This window comes from Carcharhinus amblyrhynchos, chromosome 2, assembly GCF_965287045.1.
Source record: "Carcharhinus amblyrhynchos chromosome 2, sCarAmb.v2.hapA, whole genome shotgun sequence".
Taxonomy (NCBI): Eukaryota; Metazoa; Chordata; class Chondrichthyes; order Carcharhiniformes; family Carcharhinidae; genus Carcharhinus; species Carcharhinus amblyrhynchos.
Window position 1 is genome coordinate 107,282,840 of NC_137325.1, and position 25,835 is coordinate 107,308,674.

At 43.4% G+C, this 25,835-nt stretch overlaps 1 protein-coding gene across 3 annotated transcripts in view; it reads right to left on the reverse strand.

Annotated features, from left to right (window-relative positions):
• The window catches only part of cfap69 (cilia and flagella associated protein 69), a 95,461-nt gene that overhangs the window by 27,001 nt on the left and 42,625 nt on the right, over positions 1-25,835 (reverse strand). For 2 of the 3 annotated variants that reach the window (XM_080210719.1, XM_080210734.1), the window contains 5 exons: positions 24,741-24,856; positions 12,825-12,943; positions 11,939-12,020; positions 10,590-10,782; positions 872-1,009 (listed from right to left, as the gene is read on the reverse strand). In XM_080210719.1, coding sequence (XP_080066845.1) covers positions 872-1,009; positions 10,590-10,782; positions 11,939-12,020; positions 12,825-12,943; positions 24,741-24,856 — 648 coding nt within the window. The remainder of the gene's footprint in view (positions 1-871; positions 1,010-10,589; positions 10,783-11,938; positions 12,021-12,824; positions 12,944-24,740; positions 24,857-25,835) is intronic. The other variant, XM_080210727.1, reaches the window with a different exon arrangement.

The following is a 25,835-nucleotide window of genomic DNA, read 5'->3' on the forward strand; positions in this document are numbered from 1 at the left end:
ACATTAGACGCCAGCTTTTATATTCTATACCCCTCCCTACAATGGCAAGCATTCCATGGGCCTTTTTCGTCACCTTCTCCACCTGTGCTGCCGCCTTCAAGAACTTGTGTACTTGCACCCCCAGGCCCCTCTGCGTTTCTATATTCTTAATAGGCCTCCCATTTATAGTGCAACTCCCCCCTACATTCTTTCTTCCAAAATGCGTCACCTCGCATTTATCTGGATTAAATTCCATCTGCCATTTCTCTGCCCAATATACCAGCCTATCTATATCCCGCTGTATTGCCTGACATTGCTCCTCACTATCAGCAAGTCCAGCCATCTTCGTATCATCTGCAAACTTGCTGATCACACCACTTACTTCCAAGTCATTTATGTATATTACAAATAGCAAAGGTCCCAATATGGAGCCTTGCGGCACACCACTAGTAACAGTCCTCCAGCTAGAAAAGGATGGCAAGGTGGCACAGTGGTTAGCAATGCTGCCTTACAGTGCCAGGGACCCCAGATTCGATTCCCGGCTTGGGTCACTGTCTGTGTGGAGTCTGCACGTTCTCCCTGTTTCTGCGTGGATTTCCTCTGGGTGCTCCGGTTTCCTCCCACAGTCCAAAAGACAGGCTGGTTAGGTGTATTGGTCATACTAAATTTTCCCTTAGTGTACCTGAACAGGCGCCTAAGTGTGGCGACTAGGAGAGTTTTACAGTAACTTCATTTCGATATTAATGTAAGCCTGCTTATGACAGATAAATAAACTTTTAGATTGTAGTTATGTATTTATATTTATTTTTAATTTAGATTTTTGTAATAATTGTTTTATTCTTATTAGTATGGCATGTTTAATGATCTTGTAATAGCTTAATTGTCTTCTTACCTAATTTACAGAAAATTGAATAAATTTTCACTCTTATATTTTCGGAAACATCAATTACTGCAGGACTGAGGTGACTGGCTGGCAAAAGGGTGGTTCCGTATTCATGCTGCATAATCCCAATCAGAGGCTTTTTGGCATCTAAATTGGATATACAGTACAAGTTGAAGTATCGAACACAATTGCCCAAGAATACAGCTGAATGAGAAAATTAGAAGGATAATTACATGTTACATTTATGCCTCCCACTCCCACAGTTTTTTTTTCCTAGGTTTTGTCAAGGAAATGAAACTTGGAAATGTGGTAAACAGTGAGGAAGGTAGTAATAATACATGTCAAGAGGACATGGGCAGGCTGGTGGGATGGGCAAACACATGAAGTTAAACACAAAAAAACTGAGTTGACACATGTTGATCAGAAGAACAAGGAAAGACAATATATTCTAAATGGTACATTTTAAAAACAGAAAGACCTGGAGGTGTTTATGCATAAATCTCTAAAGGTGACAGGACAGGTTAACAAAGCAGTTGATAAAGCCACCATACATTAGGAAACAAAAACTTTGCAGAAACATTTCAAGGTTTAAGGATTATAGTTACATGGATGGATCAGTCTTGTTCCCCGAAGAGCAGAGATGGCAGAAGAGATTCGGTGGTGGTGCTTAAAATCATAAAGGATTAGACAGAAAAAAAGGAGGAAACTGTTTCTAATGCCCGAAGGGTCAATAATGAGTGGACACTGATTTAAGATGTTTGGCAAAAGAACCATACATGACACACAGTAAATCTTTATTACAAAAATTAACTGGTTAGGATTTGGAACGCACAGCCTGACAGGGTGATGGAAATAAATTCAATAGTGGCTATTGGAGAAAAAGTAGCAGAGTTTCAAGATAAAGGTATAGGACGGAATTTTCTCAAAAAAATTTGAAGTATAAACCAGAGGAGAAAACGGGATTTTTTTTGGTGAGGTAAGTAATGGGAATTTACGGTACCCTGTGCAAAACTGACGCTGTAATGTGAAGCTTGCCACTGGGGGTGGGGTCCAGAGTCTCAGCTTGTGTGTGAGGCACTTGCTGAGCTCTAGAGCGCCATTGCACAGGCGTCCCAATCTCCCAATATACTGGGAGATCTGTCACACCATGCATGGACATCATGACCCAGCCCTAGCTCCACAATTGCCATGCCAACCGATTGTCCCCCGCACTCTTCCGACCACTGCCCTGAACATTGCTGCTCCAACCCTCCAATTGTCATCCGAGCTGATTGCCCCTCCAGCCCCACCAATTGCTGTCCCAGCCAATTGCGCACATCCCCACCACCCCCCAATAGCTACAACCCACCCACCCGATCACAGCGCTGGCCAATCGCACCCCCCTCCCCCGATCACTGTCCTGGTTGCTCACCATACTGGACCAATTAACACACCTTCTGCAGAATTTGCCCTCCCACCTCGATCCATCAGGCTTCACCCCTTCAGGCCCCAAGTCCTCAGCCCTGCCCCCAACTACCTGGAGACTTCAATGGCCATTGGTCCCAACGACAAGACCATCACATCTGGTCCCCGTTTTTAATTTGAGGCCTTGCCCCCTAGTTCTAGTTTCACCTGCCAGAGGAAACAACTTCCCTGCTTCTATCTTATCTATTCCCTTCATAATCTTATATGTTTCTATAAGATCTCCCCTCATTCTTCTGAATTCCAATGAGTATAGCCCCAGTCTACTCAGTCTCTCCTCATAAGCCAACCCTCTCAACTCCAGAGTCAACCTATGAATCTCCTCTCCAACCCCTCCAGTGCCAGTATATCCTTTCTCAAATAAGGAGACCAAAACTGTATACAGTACTCCAGGTGTGGCCTCACCAGCACCTCATACAGCTGCAACACAATCTTGCTGTTTTTAAACTCCATCCCTCTAGCAATGAAGGACAAAATTCTATTTGCCTTCTTAATTACCTGCTGCACTTGCAAACCAACTCCTTGAGATTCCTGCACAAGGACACCCAGGTCCCTCTGCACAGCAGCATGCTGCAATTTTTTACCATTTAAATAATAGTCCATTTCACTGTTATTTCGACCAAAATGGATGACCTCACATTTACCAACATTGTACTCCATCTGCCAGACCCTCGCCCACTCACTGAGACTATCTATATCCCTTTGCAGAATTTCAGCGTCCTCTGCACATTTTGCTCTGCCACCCATCTTAGTGTCATCTGTGAATTTTTTCACACTACACTTGGTCACCAACTCCAAATCATCTATGTAAATCACAACCAATTGCAGTCCCAACACTGATCCCTGAGGCACACCACTAGTCACTGAACGCCAACTAGAAAAACACCCATTTACCCCCATTCTTTGCTTTCTGTTAGTTAACCAATCCTCTATCCATGCTAATGCATTACCTGTAACACCGTGCACCTTTATCTTACGTAGCAATCTTTGGTGCGGCACCTTGTCAAATGCCTTCTGAAAATCCAGATACACCACATCCACAGGTTCCCCATTGTCCAGTGTGGACATGTAATGTTCTCAAAGAATTCCACCAAATTAGTCAACCATGACCTTCCCTTCATGAACCCATGCTGTGTCTTTCCAATGGGACAATTTATATCCAGATGTCTTATTATTTCTTCCTTGAAGAAAATTCAAGCATTTTCCCCACTACAGAAGTTAAGCCAACCAGCCTATAGTTACCTGCCTTTTACCTACCTCCTTTTTCAAACAGTGGCGTCACATCTGCCATTTTCTAATCTGCGGGAACCACCCCAGAGTTGAACGAATTTTGGTAAATTACCACTCGTGCATTTGCTATTTCTCCCACCATCTCTTTTAATACCTGGGATGCATTCCATCAGGACCAGGAGATTTGACTATCTTTAGCCCCATTAACTTGCCCAACACTACCTCTTTTGTGATAATGATAGTTTCTAGGTTCTCACCTGTTATCAATTTTTGTCATGTTATTTGTGTCTTCCACTGTGAAGACCGGCACAAAATACCTGTTCAATGTCCTGGCCATTTTCTCATTTCCAGTTATTACATCCCCCTTCGCATCCTCTAAGGAACCAATGTATACTTTGGCCACTCTTTTTCGTTTTATATATTTGTCTAAATGTTTGCTATCAGTTTTTATATTCTGAGCTAGTTTACTCTCATATGCATCTTACTTTTCTTTATAGCTTTTTTTGTGGCTTTCTGCTGACCTTTAAGGATTTCCCAATCCTCTAGATTCCCACTAATCCTTGCCACTTTGTATGCATGTTCTTTCCTTAGATATCCATGGCTGATTATCTCTTTTTCAATAGTCCTTCCTTATCACTGATATAAACTTTTGCTGAGCACTGTGGAAAATCACTTTGAAAGTCCTCCACTGTTCCTCAATTGTCCCACCATAGAACTTTTGCTCCCAGTCTACCTTAGCCAACTCCTCCTTCATCCCTTTGTAGTCTCCTCTGTTTAAGCACTAGACACTGGTACTGGATTTCATCTTCTCACGTCCATCTGTATTTTAAATTCAACCATACCATGATTGCTTCGTCCAAGAGGATCCCTAACTGCAAGATTATTAATTATTCCCGTGTCATTACACAGAACCAGATCTAGAATAGCTTGCTCCCTTTTCGGTTCCATTACATGTGTCGTGGTTCCCCAAGACGACAACTTATTTAACCCGATTGAAACAGAGAGTCTGAGTTGTAATCCTCCAAGCAGTAGACTTTATTTTCCAGCACAAGAGAATAAAGCCGGGATGTCCGGAACACTCCAACGAGCCATCGGCTTACAGTCTTTTTAAGCACATTTCAGCTCCATACCTCAAGATCCTTATCTCGCTTTTACGACCCAACCTTGCTTGGCCACCCTTGTTTCTATACTGACCCTTTATCTGTTTTGCTTGAGATTGATCACTCCCTGTTTCCTCTCTTTTCTTCTTGAAACCGTGGTGGTTACATCCCTTGCTTTTATCTTTACGACTCTGCTTGTACAACAATAGTGGTTTAGCTGACTTAGGCCGAATGTGAAGAAAAACATGCTGTTATTTCCTTTTTATTACGGTCAATCTCAAGCACCATGCTTACTTTATTATTTCCTTTTTATTACGGTCAATCTCAAGCTGGACAGCTGGGTTGTGTCCATTGTCCCCCCAAGGGACTGTTGTTTGCATTTGCTAATAAGTAACTGCTATACTACTTCTCTGGGTCTCCTGCTTTGATCACATTTGCTACACTTGATTATATTAGGTTACAAATCAGCTATACTTGATTACCCATCCTAATTCTACTTCAAGGAAGACATTCTAATACTATCCGTGATTCCGTATTTCATATCCAGTTTAGGTACAATTATTCAGTACAAATTCTCTAAGTACTAACATGCTTACATATTGAGTACAAATTTCCTTACACATGCTGTTCAAGGAAGCTATTGCTGATGCATTCCATGAACTCCTCCTCAAGGCTGCCTTGACCGACTTGATCTGACCAATTGTTGTATAGATTAAAATCCCACATAATAATTGCTGTACCATTTTTACATGCATCAGTTACTTCTTTGTTTATTTCTCGCCCCACCATGATGTCATTATTTGTTTGCCTATAGACTATGCCTACCAGTGGCTTTTTCTCCTTACTATTTCTAATTTCCATCCAAATGGATTCAACCTTTTTTTCCACTGAACCTATATCATCTCTCATTACCGCTCTGATGTCATCCTTAAATATCAGAGTTACACCACCTCACTTACTTCCTGTCGGTCCCTTGGAACAGTCAATATTCAACTCCCAGTCGTGACCATCCTGCAGCCGTGTCTCTGTAAAGGCCACCAAATCATACCAGTTCGCAATAATTTGTGTTGTCAACTCATTAACCTTGTTTTGAGTGCTACGAGCATTCAGATAAAATGCACTTATGCTAATTTTTGTACCTTCTTTTTGAATTCTAACACTTCCATTAATAACATCTCCTGAGTTCTTCTTCCTTGGCTCACTACGCTGATTGACCGGTGTGGCAAGCCAGTAAGATACCGCTTACGGTGCAGGTCTGACTGGATACCTCCCCCCAAGTGTACTTAATGGGCCAAATGGTCTCTTTCTAAGCAGTGTTGTTCTTGTTCTTGGGGCTGGCCCGGAGACATCGGAGATGCCCCACAGCCAATGATGCGCAGAGTGTGGAAGATTCATTTTGAAACTCCCGCTATAAAAACCAGCCATGGAAAGGGGACTAATCCTCTGCCTGTTTGTCCTGTGTTGGATCTCCTTGGATCAGGATCCTTGTCTCCATCCTTGCTATTCTATGGAGTAGCATGTGGCTGAGGAGAAGGCAGCTGATACTTGTGTTGCTCCAGCTGTTGCTGATGATGGGGTTACTGCTCCTCTTTTTATTTATCAAAGGTACAAGGTTAGACTTGCATAAGCTTGTTATGACCTCCATGGAGACTAATAACATAAAAGAACCAAATTTCCAAAATATCTTCAACCTAATGGGCATGATATCGCTTGTTAAAATTTTAATTATAACAATCCAGCCAAAACCAACATAAGCAAGAACTGATAGGCAAGCTCGAAATCGTAAATTACACCATAAATTGCTGATATCACTGGTTTCTCCAAGCTGGCATATATATGGCACCACATCTAGTCCCAAAGTTCAACTATGGTTTATCATGCAGGATATTATCATCAAGTAGGCTCCAGCAACAGCTTTACTTATTCCAAGTTCCATCAGTATGATTATGACCTATAAGGCTCAGAGCAGTTTTGATGCATAGGTTCCTCAGAGTCCTCTTTATCTGATGACTCAACAACACCATGGTATGTGGTATGGTCAGCTCTGGTAAAACCACACAGCCTTTCAGCATGCCTGAACTGCTCAAAGAGCTCTTCAGAGCCTCTCTCCTGTTCTGACCACAGGCTGAAATTTGAGCTTCCAGCTTAGTGTTTTTCCCAATCAGCTTCTGTTTCCCTAGCAATCTAAGCCAGAGACTGATTTCTCAGAAATCTGGTGTCACATAATTAAGGACCCCACGCATCCCGGAATTCTCTCTTCCACCTTCTTCCATCAGGAAAAAGATACAAAAGTCTGAGGTCATGTAACAACCGACTCACGAACAGCTTCTTCTCTGCTTCTGTCAGACTTTTGAATGGACTTACATAAAGTTGTTCTTTCTCTACATTCTTGCTATGACTGTAACACTACATTCTGCACTCTCTTGTCTCCTCTATGAACAGTATGCTTTGTCTGTATAGCATGCAAGAAACAATACTTTTCACAGTATGTTAATACATGTGACAATAATAAATCAAATGAAATCAAATCATATGAGAATACATCTGTTGCTGTTGGTCTAGATACAGCCTCAACTTCCCTAAACACTTGATGATCCTTGAGAAGGGCCATGGACACTGTCAAAGTTGGAGCCCATGAAGGAGTCAGACATGGCAAAAAAGGTATCTGTGGTTGAGTTGGCGATTAGAAGGTGCAATACATTTATTAAAGGAGTTTCAGAAAGAAAACTCAGTGCCAAAGAAGATTCTACTCTCCAAGGCTAGTTCTCATGATCTCTTCATGTGTTTATCACAAGTATTGATGGCAAGTCAAGCAGCCTAAATTCTACACTACTATTGGGTGTGGCAACAACAGAGGTCAGAAGAAGCATCTTTGGATTTTACTACATCCTCCCACCAGCACTGATACCTTCATCTCATTAGATCCTCATGGGTGGTTGGATTTTGTGACACTAGGTAATCAACACATCACTAATGTGCAAAGAACGGTGCCAGAGGCAGAAGTTGCTGTGGGCAATCTTCCTTGGAGGAGGGAGAACAGACACAGGCCTGGTCAGCTGTGCACAGATGCAGGGCCTCAGGAGGCACGGGAATTGAAGCTCTATTTAGATCAACAGCAATAGATGTGTTCTCATACGTCTGAGTTTCCTGACACATTGGGGTTCTAAAGCTATATTTGGAGGAGTCTACCCAGCTCATGTGTGCCATCATGGATGAGGTCTTTGATCATGTGGTTCCCCCGTTGAGAAATTAACTAACCTCGTGGAGAGTGCGGCAGCGTTTGGAAGGCAGGAACTGAGTACTGACATACACAAAATGGATGCCACACTGCCAACTGTGCCAGACCTGCTGAGTTTATCCAGCTTTTTCTGTTTATATTTAAGATCTCCAGCATCCGCAATATTTTGCTTTTATTTGCATGTCACATTACCCACATTGACTTTTCAGTGTCATTATTCATTTGTTGATGGTCGTATTGAAAGTTTATTAGTCCAGTCTCCTCTCTTTCAGACATAGTTGATTGGCATAAAATGAAAGTACAACGACGCTGGTACCAGACTCCACTACATAATTTTGTGCATATGGTCACAAATCACAAGATTGTCACAGATCAGCAGCATTTTAATGAAATGTTTTACGTTTTATGAAAGCAATGGCATTCATGAAAGGGACCTCGACAGCCACGCACCTATAGTCACCTACATTTTGGGGGAAATGGTCACACAGAAAAAGTGAGTGCCAATTCACGCTGGTGGGATATTTCTATGTTGAAGATGATAAAAACGCATTTGAGGAAACAAATATGCATTCCAATTGACTAATTTGGTATAAAGAACTGAGAAAGCTTGGAATTATCTCATTCAAAGCTGTGGCCCCCTTCATAGCTACCAGTAGAGCTGACCCTATTAATATTTTAAGAGAAGGTCAGGCTGGCAAAAAATATATATTTTGTTAGAAAGGTGTGGCTGGATAAGGCAGGTTCCCTCAGATGTATCTAGGCAGCTGTGTTTGGTGCTGGCTTGGTTCAGTGTTGGCAGACTCATCTTACTGAAGACCGTGGGCTGTATTTTACCATTTTTTGGTCTAAGTTGGGTGTGTTTTAACCCAACCCCCCATACACACTCAGGCTGCAAAATTCTGAGCAAGTCCTATTTTCGCTGTAGAAGCCCCTGGGCAGGGCTTAACATGCCCGAAAACGTGCAAGAGGTAGGTAGTGCACATGTGCAGGCCTCTGATGCTGCACATCTGCATTAGCAGTAGCAGGGATCTGACAGACAACAAGACAGATGTCAGGCCCCTGCTACTGCAGGCAGCTACTGAAGGAGCTCCCTCCCACCCCCCACGGTTGTTTACACATTGAAGTTTGTAGTCTCGTGGCTAAATATTGGTATACTTCAAAAGTGCTTAATTGGCTGTGAAGTTCTTTGGAAATCCTATGACTGACTGCTCAAAGACAGATCTGATACTTTGCCTCAAAAATAATACACTTTGGGAAACAGATGAGTGATTTGGTATCTAAAATGTGGTAAGTACGGCACTCTTGGGAGGAAAGAAAGGTGGTTTTGGTTCTCAAAACTATCATTCACTGTGGTTTCCCTAATGTAATTTCTGGCAATATTGTATACTAATTCATAATGGCTAATTGTATGATTAGCCAACAACTCCCTTTATTGTATCAATACTAGGATAGTGTAATGTAAACGAGATCAACCATGGTCTTTTTATCTTGACCAGATTACTACAAATGGACCTGTCTCTGACCTCACTTCAAGCGCTCATTTCCCCTTACCACAACATCAGCAAAAAACAATCTTATGGATCTTAATTTGTGCAACTAAAATGGAAGCACCCAGAGGCCAGGCAAAGAAAATGTATGGGTAAATTGAAAATACCTGGAAGAAATAAGGCAAAAATACGTGCAGAAAGAAGCCAGAAAAAATACCAAAAGCACAAGTCCAAGAATCTAAACTGCAGCTGCAAATTATAATTGTGACACAAAATTTGGAAGACGTAAGTTGATGCTGCAGCATGTGTACATGTTCAATCACCTATTTAAGAAGAGCACAGTACACTGCACATTAGAACACAGAACATAGAACACTACAGCACAAACAGGCCCTTCGGCCCACTAGTTGCGCCGATCACTTGTATACCGACTAAGCCATAGACCTATCTATAACCCCCAATCCCATTAGATCCCATATACTCATCCAGAAGTCTTTTAAAAGATCCCAGCAAGTTCGCCTCCACCACCACCGACGGCAGCCAATTCCATTCACTCACCACCCTCTGAGTGAAAAACTTACCCCTAACATCTCCTCTGTACTTGCTTCCCTGCACCTTAAATCTGTGTCCTCTCGTAGCGACCATTTCAGCCCTGGGAAATAGCCTCCGAGAATCCACCCTATCTATTCCTCTCAACATCTTATAAACCTCTATCAGGTTGCCTCTCAACCTTCGTCTCTCCAGAGAGAAGAGTCCCAGCTCCCTCAACCTATCTTCATAAGGCATGCCTCCCAATCCAGGCAACATCCTTGTAAATCTCCTCTGCACCCTTTCAATAGCTTCCACGTCCTTCCTATAGTGAGGTGACCAGAACTGCACACAGTTCTCCAAGTGGGGTCTGACAAGGGTCCTATAAAGTCACAGCACTACCTCTCTCTTCTCAGTGAGAAACCTAAGATGCAGTATGCGCACAAAAACAAAATACTTTTCAGAGCTTTTCATGAAGCTGGTACACATTTTGTGTGACAGGCCTGTGCACAATTATCTAGTTTTGAGATAATGATCAGAAATAACTGGATGAGAGACTGGCTTTAAGAACTAGATGCTCAATCTCTTGACTGGTTTTCTTGGGTCCTGTCTATACTGGTAAAGGCTGTCAGAAAACTACCCATACATCTTAAAATTACAGGAGCTTTTTCAAATGCATTTACCTAAAATCCTTCCCTCTGTATCCCGCTTGACTCGCATTTCTTTCTCCTCTCCTCTCCAAAGATGTAGCAGAAGGCTAGCTGCTGTACAATCATTTTTTCCACGCCACACATTTATGTGATGGATTGTCTTGGTGTTGTCGCATAACTCAAGTAAGGTCCCAAGTATCAAATTGTGTATGAGCTTTGAACTTGCCTTTGGAGGAAGACAGAAAATTTCACTTGAAATAGTTCATGTACAATCATTTTTAAAATCAAATTAGCAGAGATTATAAAAAGAATCTTTTCTATAAAGACATTCAATTTCTTTTTTATTTTGGTCTTGTTGATATATGCAACCTTGAAAGTTGTAACACAATTGTACAATTCTAACAATACTTTTAGTGCAGTGCACTAACAACATTAAATGAAGGAATTTGAAATACCAACGATGCACATTAATTATCCAACTATTTTTCCCATTTACAGAGTTGACTATCAATCCTTCTTGGTTAATAAGCAAGCTTGCATGCCTTATCAGTCTGAGTATTAACTCAGATGTACTAATATTCTGAAAAAATAGGGAAGGAGAAAAAGGAAGTGAGGTAGTAGTACTGATTTGAGAAAACATTACAGTGTTGGAAATAGAAAATATCCTTGGGGGAATATGTCAGTTCTAGCAAATGTAAAGGAATCACTGCATTGGAGCAGAGTGAAACAGCCTGTTTATCCTTCCGCTCAAATTTTATATGTATATATGTATTGACCAACTTCGCAAATGGACTAAAGATTTGTACTTTTTACACCTAAAGGTACCTGGTCTACCTCAAATTACCTTGGAAGGGCAAACGCCTTGTAGCTAATGAGTCAATTTAACAACCAATCAGCACCCTTTTTATGCTATGGTATTGTTGTGATCACTATCAACACTCAACAGTTAAAAAAAGAGGGAAGGGCTATGATCAGAAATTGTTGAATTTATTGGGGAGTTTGGAAGGATATGTGGCTAACTGAAAGATGAACGGCTGTCCTTGGAGTCTGCGCTGAGTTTTATTGGAACAATACACATAATGTTTTGCTTTGGTATCAACGAACCAATTTTTTAAATGATAATCAATGGCTTCATGGTCACTTTTATTGATGAAGTAATTTCCAGATACTTGAAAACAGAATTCAGATTGAAAGAATCATACTGGGCTCAAAATATTAACACTTTCTTTCTTCACAGATACTGCCTGACCAGCTAAGTTTTTCCAACATTTTCTGTTTGTCTTTCAAATTCACAAACTGTACGCTGAGATTTAAATTTACAATTTCTGGATTCTTAATCCAGTAACATAATTATCATACTATCTATACATTTTAATGCTTACTTCAAGAAAATCTAGAAGAAGAAAAATCCCTCCTTTTTCAAGGAAGCTGTCCTCAGCTGTGTAGCACCCAACAATGCAGCACCTGCAATAAATATGAAAAAAATAGATTTCTTCCAGCTCATTTTTAATTATTGCATTCTTTATTCACTGGATGACCAATAAATAGGCATGCATTTATCCCTGGGTCGTCTTCACTTTGGAAAATATATCCTAATTGATCTTAAATTACAGAGATCGCATTTCAAAAGCATTTAATTAAGATGTTTTAGCATGCAAGATGATATATTACACTAACCCAAGCTCTTATTTTCCTGCCATCATAAAAATTTTTCTGCCGTCACTACTTTTTCTTGTCATCCAACTTTCCATTAAAAGTTCCAAAGGCAGCCACAATGACATATCTGAGTAGATCTGGGGGCTAATAGTAAGCTGCTGAAATCAAATCACTTACTGTGATCACATTGCAATCACATTAATTGCTACTTATAGCCATTATACCCTGTAGCATATACTATAACATTCTCTTAATTAAAATGGGATGTAGGGGAAGAGTCATGGGGAAAGGTAAATTGGAATTACAAGACTACTGCTTCATGTCTCTGTTACCAAGACTTTCTGCTTTGGTTGAGTATAGTTCCACTATATTAGTTCCGCTATATTAATTAGGCCACAAATGTTGAGTTATAGCAATGTCAGAAGGTTTCATGACAAATTTACAAACAACCTAAGTGTAACATATAGCCTTTTAAAGTATCTATTATGTTGCTTTGTTAATGTATTAAGAAAAACTATATACATTTACTTGTTCTGACATGTAAAACAAAATACAGACTGACAGAAGTGATGATTACAAGTATTTCTTGCTGCAGTATTACAAAGAACTTACCAGATACAGTCTATTGTGGACAGTATAAGCATGTTGTGACCCATACCACTGTAGAATTTATTTGGATCAATCTTTAACAGCTTGATGAGAATTTCCACTCCAAAGGCAGCAAAGAGTTCCTAATGCATAATTAAAGAAAGCACCATGAGCAGGTAACTGCTGCTTACAGCCTTTAAAAAGCAATTGGATAACAACTTCGGGAGACAGTAGCAATGTAGTCTTAATGTCACTGGAGTAGTCTCCAGAATTTACAGCTAAAACTCTTGGGGGAGGCGATGGCATTCTGGTATTGTCACTAGATGATTAATCCAGAGACCCAGGGTAATGCTCTGAGGCTCTGGATTTTGAATCCCACCATGGTAGATGTTGAAATTTGAATTAAAAAAAAATCTGGAGTTAAATGACCAAAAAACCACAGTTGTCATAAAATCCTGGTCTGGTTTTCCAACATCCGACAGGATGTGTCAGAGAGGGTAGAGGGAATCTTGAAGGGCCAAGGGACCCAGGTGGATGTAATTATACACGTAGGTGAGAAGGACGTAGGAAGGAAGAGTGGGGGGAAATACGTAGGCAGTTCAGGGAGTTGGGAGCCAGGCTGAAGTGCAGGGCCTCCAGGGTGGCGATCTCTAGGCTGCTGCCAGTGCCCAGTAATAGCAGGGATAAAAATAATGAGACCCTGCAGCTGAATGCGTGGCTGAGGGATTGGTGCAGGACAGAGGGTTTTAGTTTTGTAGACCATTGGGAAGTCTTTGCAAAGGAAGGGCACTTGTATAAGAGGGATAGGGAACATTTAAATGGGAAGGGTACACATATTTTAGCTGGGAGGTTGACTGGAGTGTTTTGGCAGGGTTTAAACTAATATGGAGGGGGGGTGGGGAGGAGAGAGACAGCTCAGGGGCTGGGAGCGGGAGTGAGTTGGAGGTCAGGGTAAGTCTAGATGATAGGAAAATCTCCCAGGAGAAGGAGGATCTGAGTGGGCCTGAGGGTCTTCAGTGCATCTGTTTTAATGCGAGGAGTGTGACGGGTAAGACGGATGAACTTAGGGCCTTGATGTTCGCGAGGAATTTAGATGTGGTGGCAGTAAAGGAGGGGCAGGACTGGCAGCTAAATACTCCAGGGTATAAGTGTTTTAGGTGTGATAGGGGAGGGTTGAAAAGAGGAGGGGGAGTGGCACTCTTAGTTAGGGAGCAGATCACAGTGGTGCAGAGGGAGGATAACATGGGGGGTTGGGAACTGAGTCTCTGTGGGTGGAGTTGAGGAATAGGAAGGGGGCCATTACTATGCTAGGAGTGTACTATATGCCGCCCAATAGCCCACAGGCAGTGAAAGAGGGTATATGTAGGGACATTTTGGACAAGTGTAGGAAGAACAGGGTTATTGTAGTGGGAGATTTTAATCTCCCTGGGGTGGATTGGAAGGTGCCTAGAGCTGGGGGGTCAGACAGGGAGGAATTCGTAAGATGTGTATTGGAAGGATCCTTGCAACAGTACGTAGATAGCCCAACTAGAGAGGGGGCTATACTGGATTTAGTTCTGGGCAATGAGCCGGGTCAGGTGGTTGAGGTTGCAGTAGGTGAACATGTGGCTAATAGTGACCACAACTCCGTCTACTTTCGGATACGAATGGAGAAAGATGAGAGCTGTCCTAAGGGGAGGGTGCTAAATTGGGGGAAGGCTAGATACAGCCAGATTAGGCAGGAGCTTAGGGATACAGACTGGGATAGGCTGTTGGAAGGCAAGACCACGTTAGTCATGTGGGTGTCTTCCAAGGGAAAACTGCAATGGGTGCAGGAAAGGCATGTGCCGGTTAGGAGGAAGGATGGGAAAGGTAGGATTAGAGAGCCGTGGATTACTAGAGATATAGAAGACCTGGTTAGGAAGAAATGAGAGGCGTATGTCAGGTCTAAGCAGCTGGGAATGGAGAGAGCGTTGGAGGAATACAGAGAGAATAGGAGGGATCTCAAAAGGGGAGTTAGGAGAGCAAAGAGGGGGCATGAGATGGCTCTGGCAGGTAGGATTAAGGAGAATCCAAAGGCGTTTTACTCCTATCTTAAGAGCAAAAGGGTGGCTAGGGGTAAAATTGGTCCCCTCAGGGACAGACGAGGGGAATTGTGCTTAGAGGCAGAGGGAATGGGGGAGATCCTGAATGAATACTTTGCGTCGGTATTCATGAAGGAGAGGGGCTTGATGTCTGGTACAGTCATCGAGGGAGCGGTAGACCAATTGAAAGATCTATCGATTACGAGGGAAGAAGTGTTAGGGCTTTTAGGTAGCATTAAAACTGATAAATCTCCGGGGCCTGATGGCATTTATCCTAGGCTGCTTAGGGGGGCAAGGGATGAGATTGCTGGGCCTCTGACGCAAATCTTTGTCTCTTCTTTGGACACAGGTGAGGTCCCAGAGGACTGGAGTATAGCGAACGTGGTACCGTTGTTTAAAAAGGGTAGGAGGGACAGCCCAGGTAACTATAGGCCGGTGAGTTTAATGTCAGTGGTAGGCAAGTTGATGGAGAGGATTCTTAGGGATAGGATGTATGAGCACTTAGAGCATTGCAATCTGATTAAGGATACGCAGCATGGCTTTGTAAAGGGGAAGTCTTGCCTTACAAATCTGGTAGAATTCTTTGAGGAGGTGACAAAAACGGTCGACGAGGGACGAGCCGTTGATGTCGTCTATATGGATTTCAGTAAGGCGTTTGACAAAGTCCCTCATGGTAGGTTGGTAGAGAAGATTAAAGCTCATGGGATACGTGGCCAGGTATCTAGATGGGTAGAGAACTGGCTTGCAAAGAGGAGTCAGAGAGTAGTAGTGGAGGGGTCCTTTTCTAGCTGGAGGTCTGTCATTGGTGGTGTGCCGCAGGGCTCAGTACCGGGACCTCTTCTCTTTGTAATGTATATAAATGATTTGGAAGAGGGAGTAGGTGGTGTGATCAGCAAATTTGCTGATGACACCAAGATGGCTGGATTGGCAGGCAGTGAGGAGCAGTGTCTGGCAACACAATGGGATATTGATAGGCTGGTTGATTGGGCAGATACATGGCAAATGGAGTTTAATCCGGATAAATGTGAGGTGATGCATTTTGGCCGGAATAATGTAGGGGGGAGTTATATGATAAAGGGTAAGCCCATAAAGAGTATAGAATCGCAGCGAGACCTGGGGGTGCAAGTGCACAAGTCTTTGAAGGTGGCAGTGCAAGTGGAGAGTGTGGTGAAGAAAGCCTATGGTATGTTAGGCTTTATAGGAAGGGGTATAGAATATAAGAGCTGGAGTCTAATGTTGCAGTTGTACAGAACGTTGGTTAGGCCACATTTAGAGTACTGCGTCCAGTTCTGGTTGCCTTACTACCGGAAGGACGTGGAGACTCTGGAGAGAGTGCAGAGGAGGTTTACCAGGATGTTGCCTGGTATGGAAGGACTGGGGTATGAGGAAAGATTGAATAAATTGGGGCTCTTTTCCCTTGAAAGATGGCGACTGAGGGGGGATCTAATAGAGGTATATAAGATTATGAAGGGTATATATAGAGGAAACAGAGGTAAGCTATTTCCTATGATACAGACACATAGGACAAGGGGCCATGGACTTAAGGTGAGGGGGGAGAGGTATAACACAGATATTAGAGGGAGGTTTTTCCCACAGAGGGTAGTGGGGGTATGGAATACTCCGCCAAGTAAGGTGGTGGAGGCAAACACGCTAGAGTCATTTAAGAGTAATTTAGACAGGCACATGAGCGGGTTGGAGATGGGTGGATATAGGAGATTGTTTTAAATAAGGGTCATTAGCATTGGGGCGTTCCTGGTAAGATAAATGGATATGGTACAATAATAATGTTTTTTTTTCCTTTTCATTCACAGGTTTTAAGTCGGTCCGCCTTGTGTCCAACGAGGGGCATACACGCGATGGGTCGTACTTGGGCTGCTCTTGGTTGTTCGAGATTGGCCTAGTGCTTCATGTCGTTAGTGTGTGCCTAAACTGGACCAGATACTGGGCAAGACGACAGCTCAGTGACTATCACTGATTGCTGTGCAGACACATGGATTTGGGCCAGTGTCTGTGGGAGTTTGCGCATTCTCCCTGTGCTTGCATGGGTTTTCTACGGGTGCTCCGGTTTCCTCCCACACCCCAAAGATGTGCTGTTAGGCTGATTGGCAGTAATACATTGTCCCTAAATTAGTTTCCCTCAATGTGGATAGCCATAAAACATTAGACAAGGGTCATGGGTGGAGAGGGGAACTGGTGGTGTTGGGATGGCGGCGCGGGCTCGTTGGGCCGAAGGGCCTGTTTCCTAGGCTGTTTTTGTTCTTTTGTTCTTTTGTTTATTAATGTCCTTTAGGGAAGAAAATCTATCATCCTTATCTAGTCTGGCTTGCATGGGACTCTAGAGCTACAGCATTGATGTTGACACTAAACTGCCCCCTGAAATAACTGAAAAATTCAAGGGTAATAAATGCTGGCCTTGCTAATAACACTAGCATCCCATGAAATAAACTAAATAAGTAAACTTGAAGAAGAAATAATTTCAGCTATATAGGGAAAGAGTTGTTGACCAGCCTAACTGAATTGCTTTTTAGTTGGTGCATATTTGATAGGCCAAATGGCCTAATGGCTTCCTTCTATGCTGTATTATTCTATGATAGCACTGTTGACTACACCACTTTGCTGATAATTGAGGGTAGGCTGATGGGAGCAAGATTGGATTTGTCCTGGTTTTTGTGGACAGGACATACCTAGGCAGTTTTCCACTTTGTCAGATAGATACCAGTGTTGCACTGAAAACAGCTCAGCTAGTTCTGGAACACAAGTTTTTAGTACTAAAGCCAGGATGTTGCCCCTCACATTAGTTGTTATATTGTCCACCGCCATCTGCAACTGGGTGTGGCAGGATAAAGCACAGGATATACCGTTGCTCACCAGCAGCACTACTAGCCTCACACGCAGCCCAGTGAACAACAATCTGATCAATTATCTTCCAACAATCTCCATCGATCAGGACTTACACCTATCATTCCTTGCCTCATCTGACCTTCTCACACTTAGCACTGCTGCAAGCCTTATTTCTATAAGATCATAAGACATAGGTGAAGAATTAGGCCACTTGGTCCATCGAGTCTGCTCCACCATTCAATCATGGTTGATATTTTCATCCCCATTCTCCTGCCTTTTCCCCATAATCCCTGATCCCCTTATTATTCAAGAACCTATCTATCTTTGTCTTAAAGACACTCAATGATTTGGCTTCCACAGCCTTCTGCAGCAAAGAGTTCCACAGATTCACCAGCTCCTCATCTGTTTTAAAGGATTGTCCCTTTAGCCTGAGGTTTTGCCCTCTGGTTCTAATTTTTCCTACTACTGGAAACATCCTCTCCACATCCACTCTATCCAGGCCTTGCAGTATCCTGTATGTTTTAATAAGATCCCCCTTGTCTTTCTAAACTCCAACGAGTACAGACCCAGAGTCCTCAACCGTTCCTCATCCAACAAGCTCTTCATTCCAGGGGTCATTCTTGTGAACCCTTTCCAAGGCCAGCACATCCTTCCTTAAATATGAGGCCCAAAACTGCTCACAATACTCCAAATGGGGTCTGGCCAGAGCCTTATACAGCCTCAGAAATACATCCCTGCTCTTGTATTCTAGCCCCCTCAACAGGAATGCTAACGTTGCATTTGCCTTCCTAACTGCTGACTGAAGCTGCACGTCAACCTTAAGAGAATCTTGAACAATGACTCCCAAGTCCCTTTGTGTTTCAGATTTTCTAAGCATTTTCCCTTTTAGAAAATAGTCTATGCCTCCATACCTCCTTCCAAAGTGCATAACCTCACATTTTTCCACATTGTATTCTATCGGCTACTTCTCTGCCCACTCTTCTAACCTGTCCAACTCCTTCTGCAGTCTCCTCTGCTTCCTCAATATTACTTCTACATATCTTTGTGTCATCTGCAAACTTAGCAATAGTGCCTTCAGTTCCTTCCTCCAAATAGTTAATGTATATTGTGAAAAGTTGTCCCAGCACTGACCCCTGAGGCACACCACTGGCCACCAGCTGCTATCCTGAAAAAGACCCCTTTATCCCCACTCTCTGCCTTCTGCCAGTCAGCCAATCCTCTATCCATGCCAGGATCTTACCCTTAATACCATGGGCACTTATTTAACAGTCTCTATGCGGCACCTTGTCAAAGGCCGTTCTGTTCTCAGTTCTTTGTGCTTTTCTACTTTCAGATACCCGAGAGATTGCCCCAGTCTGGGAGTGGTGGAAGAACAAGAGGTAGAAGAGCAGCAGGACACTAAATGATAAAGAAATATCTAAATATTCTTGCATGTCATTGCTTGAACTCGCAGCCATCTATTCAACCATAATAACCACATCACAAAAATACATTGCACCATAGTCAATGTCATACTTCCTTCCCACTCCCTTGCAGTTTAGTCTGGTGTACAATGTGAGGCAACTGGTGCTCGGCAATAGGGCATAGGCAAGGCTGTAAGCCTTGGAGGAGATAGATTTCACTATCATTGGAATGTCCATTGCTGAGGACATGGCCAGTGGTGTGGTTGTAAATCACAGAATATGATGGTATCTTTATATCTAATCCCCTTTCTCATATTTCAGGTCCCCCTTATGTCTCTTCTGATTTACACTCCAAAGATTGTAAAGTACACAGCTCTTGCTTCTCATCATCCCTTTTCACAACTCGATCTAAGGACATGAGAAATGGGAGCAGGAACTCTACTAATCACTTAATAAGATCACGGCTGATCCCCAACTTCAACTCCACTTTGCTGCATGATCTGCGGATCCCTTGATTTCTTTAGATTCCAAAAATTTAGCAAGCTCAGCATTGAATTTACTCAATTACGGAACATATATAGCCTTTTGCAGCCAATTATTCACAATTCTCTAAATGAAGACATTTTTTTCTCATATCAGTTCATTATGCTTTTCTAGTTTCAGATACTCAAGAAATTTCCCTAGTCTGGGAGTGTTAGATGTACAAGAGGTAGAAGAGCAGCAAGACATTAAATGATAAAAGAAAAAAGGCTGGAAATTTTCCAGTCCCACCAGTGGCAGGCAAATGTATGGGTGGGACAGGAAAAGTCTGCTCTCCAAATTTTCTGGTCCTGCCACTGATGATGCCCACCACTGGCGAGATCAGAAAATCCCACCTATTGTCACTCAATATCACACTTATAGTTACCAGATCAGATACTGACAATGCACAGAATTTAGAGAATAACTTAGAGTTGCAGTAATGTCACTGCACTGTAATCATGATGTGGGTATGCCGGTGTTGGACTGGCGTAAACACAGTAAAAAGTCTGACAACACCAGGTTTTAGTCCAACCTATTTATTTGATAATAAACTCACAAGCTTTTGAGGGGACTGCCTCTTCGTCAGGTGAATGGAGAGTTCTGGCCTCAGACAGAGCATATAAAGCACAGGCAGTTTAGAGATTACTGATTAAAATGCGAATCCTTACACCTAACCTGTTGTTCAAGACCTGAAGTGGCTGACAATGTGAGTGGAAGGAGCACTGATCACAGTTTAAAGAGATGTGTATTGTCTCCAGACAGTACAGTAAGTGAGGTTTTGCAAACCCAGGCAAGTCACGGGGGTTACAGATAGTGCGACATGTCGCATTTTAATCAGTAATCTCTAAACTGCCTGTGCTTTATACGCTCTGTCTGAGGCCAGAACTCTCCATTCACCTGACGAAGAGGCAGTCCCCTCGAAAGCTTGTGAGTATATTATCAAATAAATAGGTTGGACTAAAACCTGGTGTTGTCAGGCTTTTTACTGTGTTTGCACCCCTGCAAAACAAAGGTATCATGATTGCTGCCAGGATACTGGAAAGTGACTTGCATGGTCCATGATGTACAGTTGGGCTTTGAGGGAATGGAATTAATTTCTGGTGTGGTACATATCTGAGTTTGTGTGCTGTGCCCATAAAGTGGCATGAGTGCAGTCAATCACACACTGCACCATCATGAAGTGTGCAATCCTCTCAAAGCTATGTGTTTGATCAAAGCCATTTTCTGTCAGGAGAGAATGAAATGCAGTCACCTCTCTTTGAACAGGTAGCATCGGTGCGCTCTCTTCTGTAACAGTGAGCAGCAAAATGCCAGATGTTGCAAATATCTCAAGTTCAAGGTTGTGTGATGGCATACCCTAACTCGAAAAAGGAATTGAGAAGGAAAACAGAAAAAGAAAACTGACACTCTTAGGGGGGATTCTTCCAAACGTGCCGAATATGCAAGAAAGCTAGTTTAAATCAAGATTGTTTTTCAGTTTAACTTCAGCCCTGAATCTCCCCACTTAGTGCAATGCAGAGCTCACAATCTGTGAGCCTCGTTAAAAGCTCACTAGGGTGAGGCCTATTCATGCCAGAGTCTGACAGTTCCAGGCCTCTGTGCATGCGCAATGGCCCCAATCTGTAAGACTCCCCGTTTGCTGGCCAGTTCAATCGCTGGCCAGATCCCTGGGACCCTTGCACTGCTGCCCCTCCAGCCCTCTTCATGGCCCGATTGTGGTCTGCAGAAGTATTCCCTGGCCAGCCCTGACTCCCTTCACCCCCGCCCCAGAGTGCCGCGATCTTCACGCTCCACCCCACCCAACCTCCAGCAGTGGCAATCCCTCCATGCCCTCCCCCACCCCAGCAGACCCCCGACTCCCACTCCTGGGAGACACAATTCCCCGCTACAGACCACAGCCTCCCAGCCCATCCTGATCGCTGGCCTCCCTCCAGCCTTGACCGACTCCAATGCAGAGTGACAGCAGGACATCTCACCCTAACCGACTGCTAGTAGGCCCCACCCACAATAGGCCCCATTCTTGTCCCAGCCCACAATAGGCCCCACCCCTTCCCCCCTTGGTCCGGCCTTTTGCCAGTGCCCAATGGACAGTAAAAATGAACCTTCTGGGCCTGGGCACTTTGCCCCTTGGGCAGTGCCAGGGGTCACAGGCTGACACTGCCAGGGTGCCCATGCCCAGGGAGCACCACCACCTTGCAGCCCGACTCCCTGTGGGTCCCCGATTGCACCCCACCCCCACCCCGCCTCCCAACTTCACTCCGGCGAGGTCTCCCACTAGTTCTCCACAGGTGGTGAGCTACTCTAAATCCTGGTTATTGGGTTTGGAGAATTCTGTGGTGGGCCTGATAATGGGATTTAAAATACATTTTAAAAAGATTTAAATAACTTACCTCTCTTCCAATTTCCAATTCTGCCAATTTCCAATACAGTCCCGACTGTGCCTATTCTCCGGCTCTGAGAGACGCGCACATATGCCCAACACAATGTAGGGATCTTGCGAAATAGCCGACACACGATTACCCCATCCCAATGTGCCAAAAAACATGCACGCCGGGATGGGAGAAACGCCCCCTTTGTTTCCAAGCAAATGAGAACTGAATCTGAGATTTGGGCCATGATTCTCTCATTGCGGCCTGCCAATTTTCTGGTGGGTTCGGCTGGGAGATGCGCGTTTGTGGCCTTGAATCGAGATTTGCGCAGGCGCTGGGAATGCATGCGCATCTTCCAGAGCTGGCAAACAGTTGCTGGTCAGACCATATTGGAAACTGGGGGGAAAGTGGGTAAGTTATTTAAATCTGTTTTTAATCTATTTTAAATATGTGTATTTGTTAATTATCAGGACCTTTCAAGTCCCAATCAAATCTCCCACCCCACCAGGAGTACTTCATTCCAGCAGGGTTCAGACTAGCTCCCTGAATTCAGAGGGCTAGCGGGAGACTCTGCTGGAATGAAGAGGAGCAATCAGGGCCCCCCAGATAAAGGAAGTGCCCCCTGGGGATGGGCACCCCTGGCAATACCAGCCTGTGTCCCTGGCACTGTCCAAGGGGAAAAGTGCTCATGCCCAGGGGCTCCTTGGCATGTCCACCAGGCACTGGTGCGATTGGTAGGGGTAGGGGGTCCCACTGCCATTCTGCATTGGGATCAGTCTGGGATGGAGGGAGGGCAGCGATTGGGCTGGCTGGAGGGGGGCGGTGGTCGTCTGCTGGGGTGAGGAGGGTTGAAGGATTGCCACTGCTGGGGGATGGGGCCTACACATTGGGGTGTTCCAGGATGGGAGGGGGGTTAGGGCTGGTCCAGGAATTGTTCTGGGGGGCGCGAATGGGGCATGGGGGACGCTGAAGAGGCAGCACTGCAGGTCCTAGGCTGGCCAGCGATCAGGCTGGCCAGCAAACAGGAGTTCAACAATTTGGTGCCACTGCGCATGTGCAGAGGTCCAGAACTGTCGAATTCTGGGGCAAATAGGCCCCATTTCCTGGGTTTTTAATGAAATTCTCAACTGGGACCTCTACAGTGCACAGATTCAGGTGAGAAGCTGAGCTATCAGAACAGTTGTGCTTTGGAACAGTTTTTCTGCCAATTCAGCACTTTTGGGAGACTCGTCCCTTTGGTAATCAAAACCTCTGGACAGACTGGATGAGATTATTTAAGGGGATATAGAGCCAACTAAGTTCATATTAGCATTTGAAAAGTCTAGTGATGCAGTACAGAAAAGCTGAAGAAGACATAGTCCATTTCCAGAATCAGATAATAAGTTTTTGAAATTGTTGCTGTTACTTGAAGATAACAATAGTGATTCTGTGCCATCCAGACCAAGTTGAGGAGGTTTTGCAGATGTGTTTCATTTGTGATGAAGACCGTGCCCAATGAACTCGGTTTGGTTGTGCACAACTCTCAGCTGGGGATTAGGCTACATCTTAAAAGGAAAACTGAAATTCTTCGTTAGGAAGACAGAGTTTTTTTAAATTCATTCATGAGTCACGGGCGTTGCTGGCTGACCAGCATTTATTGCCCATCCCTAGTTGCCTGAGGGCAGTTGAGATTCAACTACATTGCTGTGGCTCTGGAGGCATATGTAGGCCAGAACCAGGTAAAGACGGCAGACTTGTTTCCCCAAAGGACATTAGTGAACCAGATGGGTTTTTTCCAACAATCGACAATGGTTTCACGGTCATCAGTAGATCCTTAATTTCAGATTTTTTTTATTGAATTCAAGTTTCACCATCTGCCATGGTGGGATTCAAACCCAAATCCCCAGAACACTGGTTAGGTTTCTAAACTAATAGTCCAGCGATAACGACTCAAGGCCATCACCTCCCCTTTGGAAGGTCTTTGTGAATGAGATTGATGATATATATGCAGTGTGGACTGCTGAGCCAATTCTTAAGCTCTATCTTAGTTGAATCTCTGATTTGATGTGTAATTTATAGATTAGAATCAACCATAAATTGCTTGTTAATTCTTAATAACTTATGTTGACTCTGGATGTTAGTGTATAAGAGGTTATCTATGATAGCACTTAATGTTTGCTTTGATTTGCGTATAGTAAAATTTCTTCCCTTTTAACTGGAATCTTGTGGCTTCATTCTTTCAGGAAGCAACTGGGATTTCAGATTTCTTCTTCTAAACAAAAGTTACTGGGTGAGATCTGCTAGCTGTTCATGCCGATCCTACCGACGGCACATCCCCACCCTGTGTTTCCCAGCAACGTGGGGTGGATTCAGTGGAAAATCTCATTGATAGCGGTGGGACCAGAAGATTCGAGGAACATACCAAGGGGAGGTCAGAGAATCTCACCCACTTTCTCTGCTGAGATTGTAACAATTGGAAGGACCACGGCACATAAAAGTTCATGGTCATTGTCACCTTCATAGCCACTGACAATCTGATCCTTGAAGACATGAGCTCCAGCCACATTTTGTACTACACATTTTTTTTAGTTTGACTGGCCAAGTTACAGGAAGTTTATACTGGGAAACTTTTTAAAGTAAAAATAGAGAACACACCTCTCATGCAGATCCACGTATGTAATTCATGTGTATATATGCATGGACTTAATATGCCATTTAATCAGATCAGTCATACCTGAACTACATTATTCAATATTTACCCACCTTGCCATGAATATCATGTTCACAAATGCTGGACAAGATGAAGAGGATGTCAGTTTGAATATCCAAATTAATTCTGGTTTCTTCAACTGAGCTGCTTGTCATGTCTTTCAGAATATCTATTAAACATTTATGAAAAATCATATCAAATAACAAAATATGCATTAAAACAAGTACATTGGGGATTCCTGAGAAACAAAGTGGACTGTTTCTTACTCAGCAAAAATCTTCAATATCCCCACCCCCTTCCCAAATCAATACACTTGATCCAAAACCTTTTAACCTTCTCTTCTCCAAGAAGGACAGCCCCATCTTCTCCAATCTATCTTTGCAGCTGAATTCTTGCTGGTGAAACCATGAATAGCATCCGATACTGGTTAAATCGTTAATGGCAGCCCATGATGACTTTTCCTCTAATTCCTCTCCTTGTTGGTAAGTGAGTAAACTCTGTTTGTGGTTGTGACTGAAACTATAACCCCCACAATCAAACCACTTCTGCTTCCCATTTCCCTCAAATCTATTAAGACCTTTCTTAGAGACCATCCATTTGTCCAAACTTCGAGTTCACCCTTTCTTTGGTATAATATCTATTTTATTTGTTTTGGGTACAGTACCTTGGGATTTTTTCTTCCTAAAGATAACAAATAATAGCAAGTTCTTTTTATATCTTTGATCCCCTGTCTGTTTGTTCCTCACATTGTTTTTCATATAAGGACCATGTTTCAACATTGGTCCTGCTCTCAGCACTTGCCCATCCACCTCATTTTCAGTATTCCCAATCTCAATTTTAAGTAGGCAAATCAATTTTAGCTTTATGAACTACAGTAACAGAAAGGTTCACAAATCTCATTGTTGGTTCTCCTATTGAAACAGATTTCCTAATGGGAGTTAATACCCTTCCCCTGAGACGGAGGCATTTAATCGGCAGGGAGGGCAGCAGGTGAGGATCCTGCTCTTCGTCCCAATTAATCTGGATAGAAGAGTCTCATCCCACCACTGTTTCCATTCATCCAGCAACAAGTGGGTGGCCCGCTCAGCGTGTTGATTTCAGTCTCTCCAGTGGGGTAGGCTCAGGCCCCTGAAATTTAATGATATTTA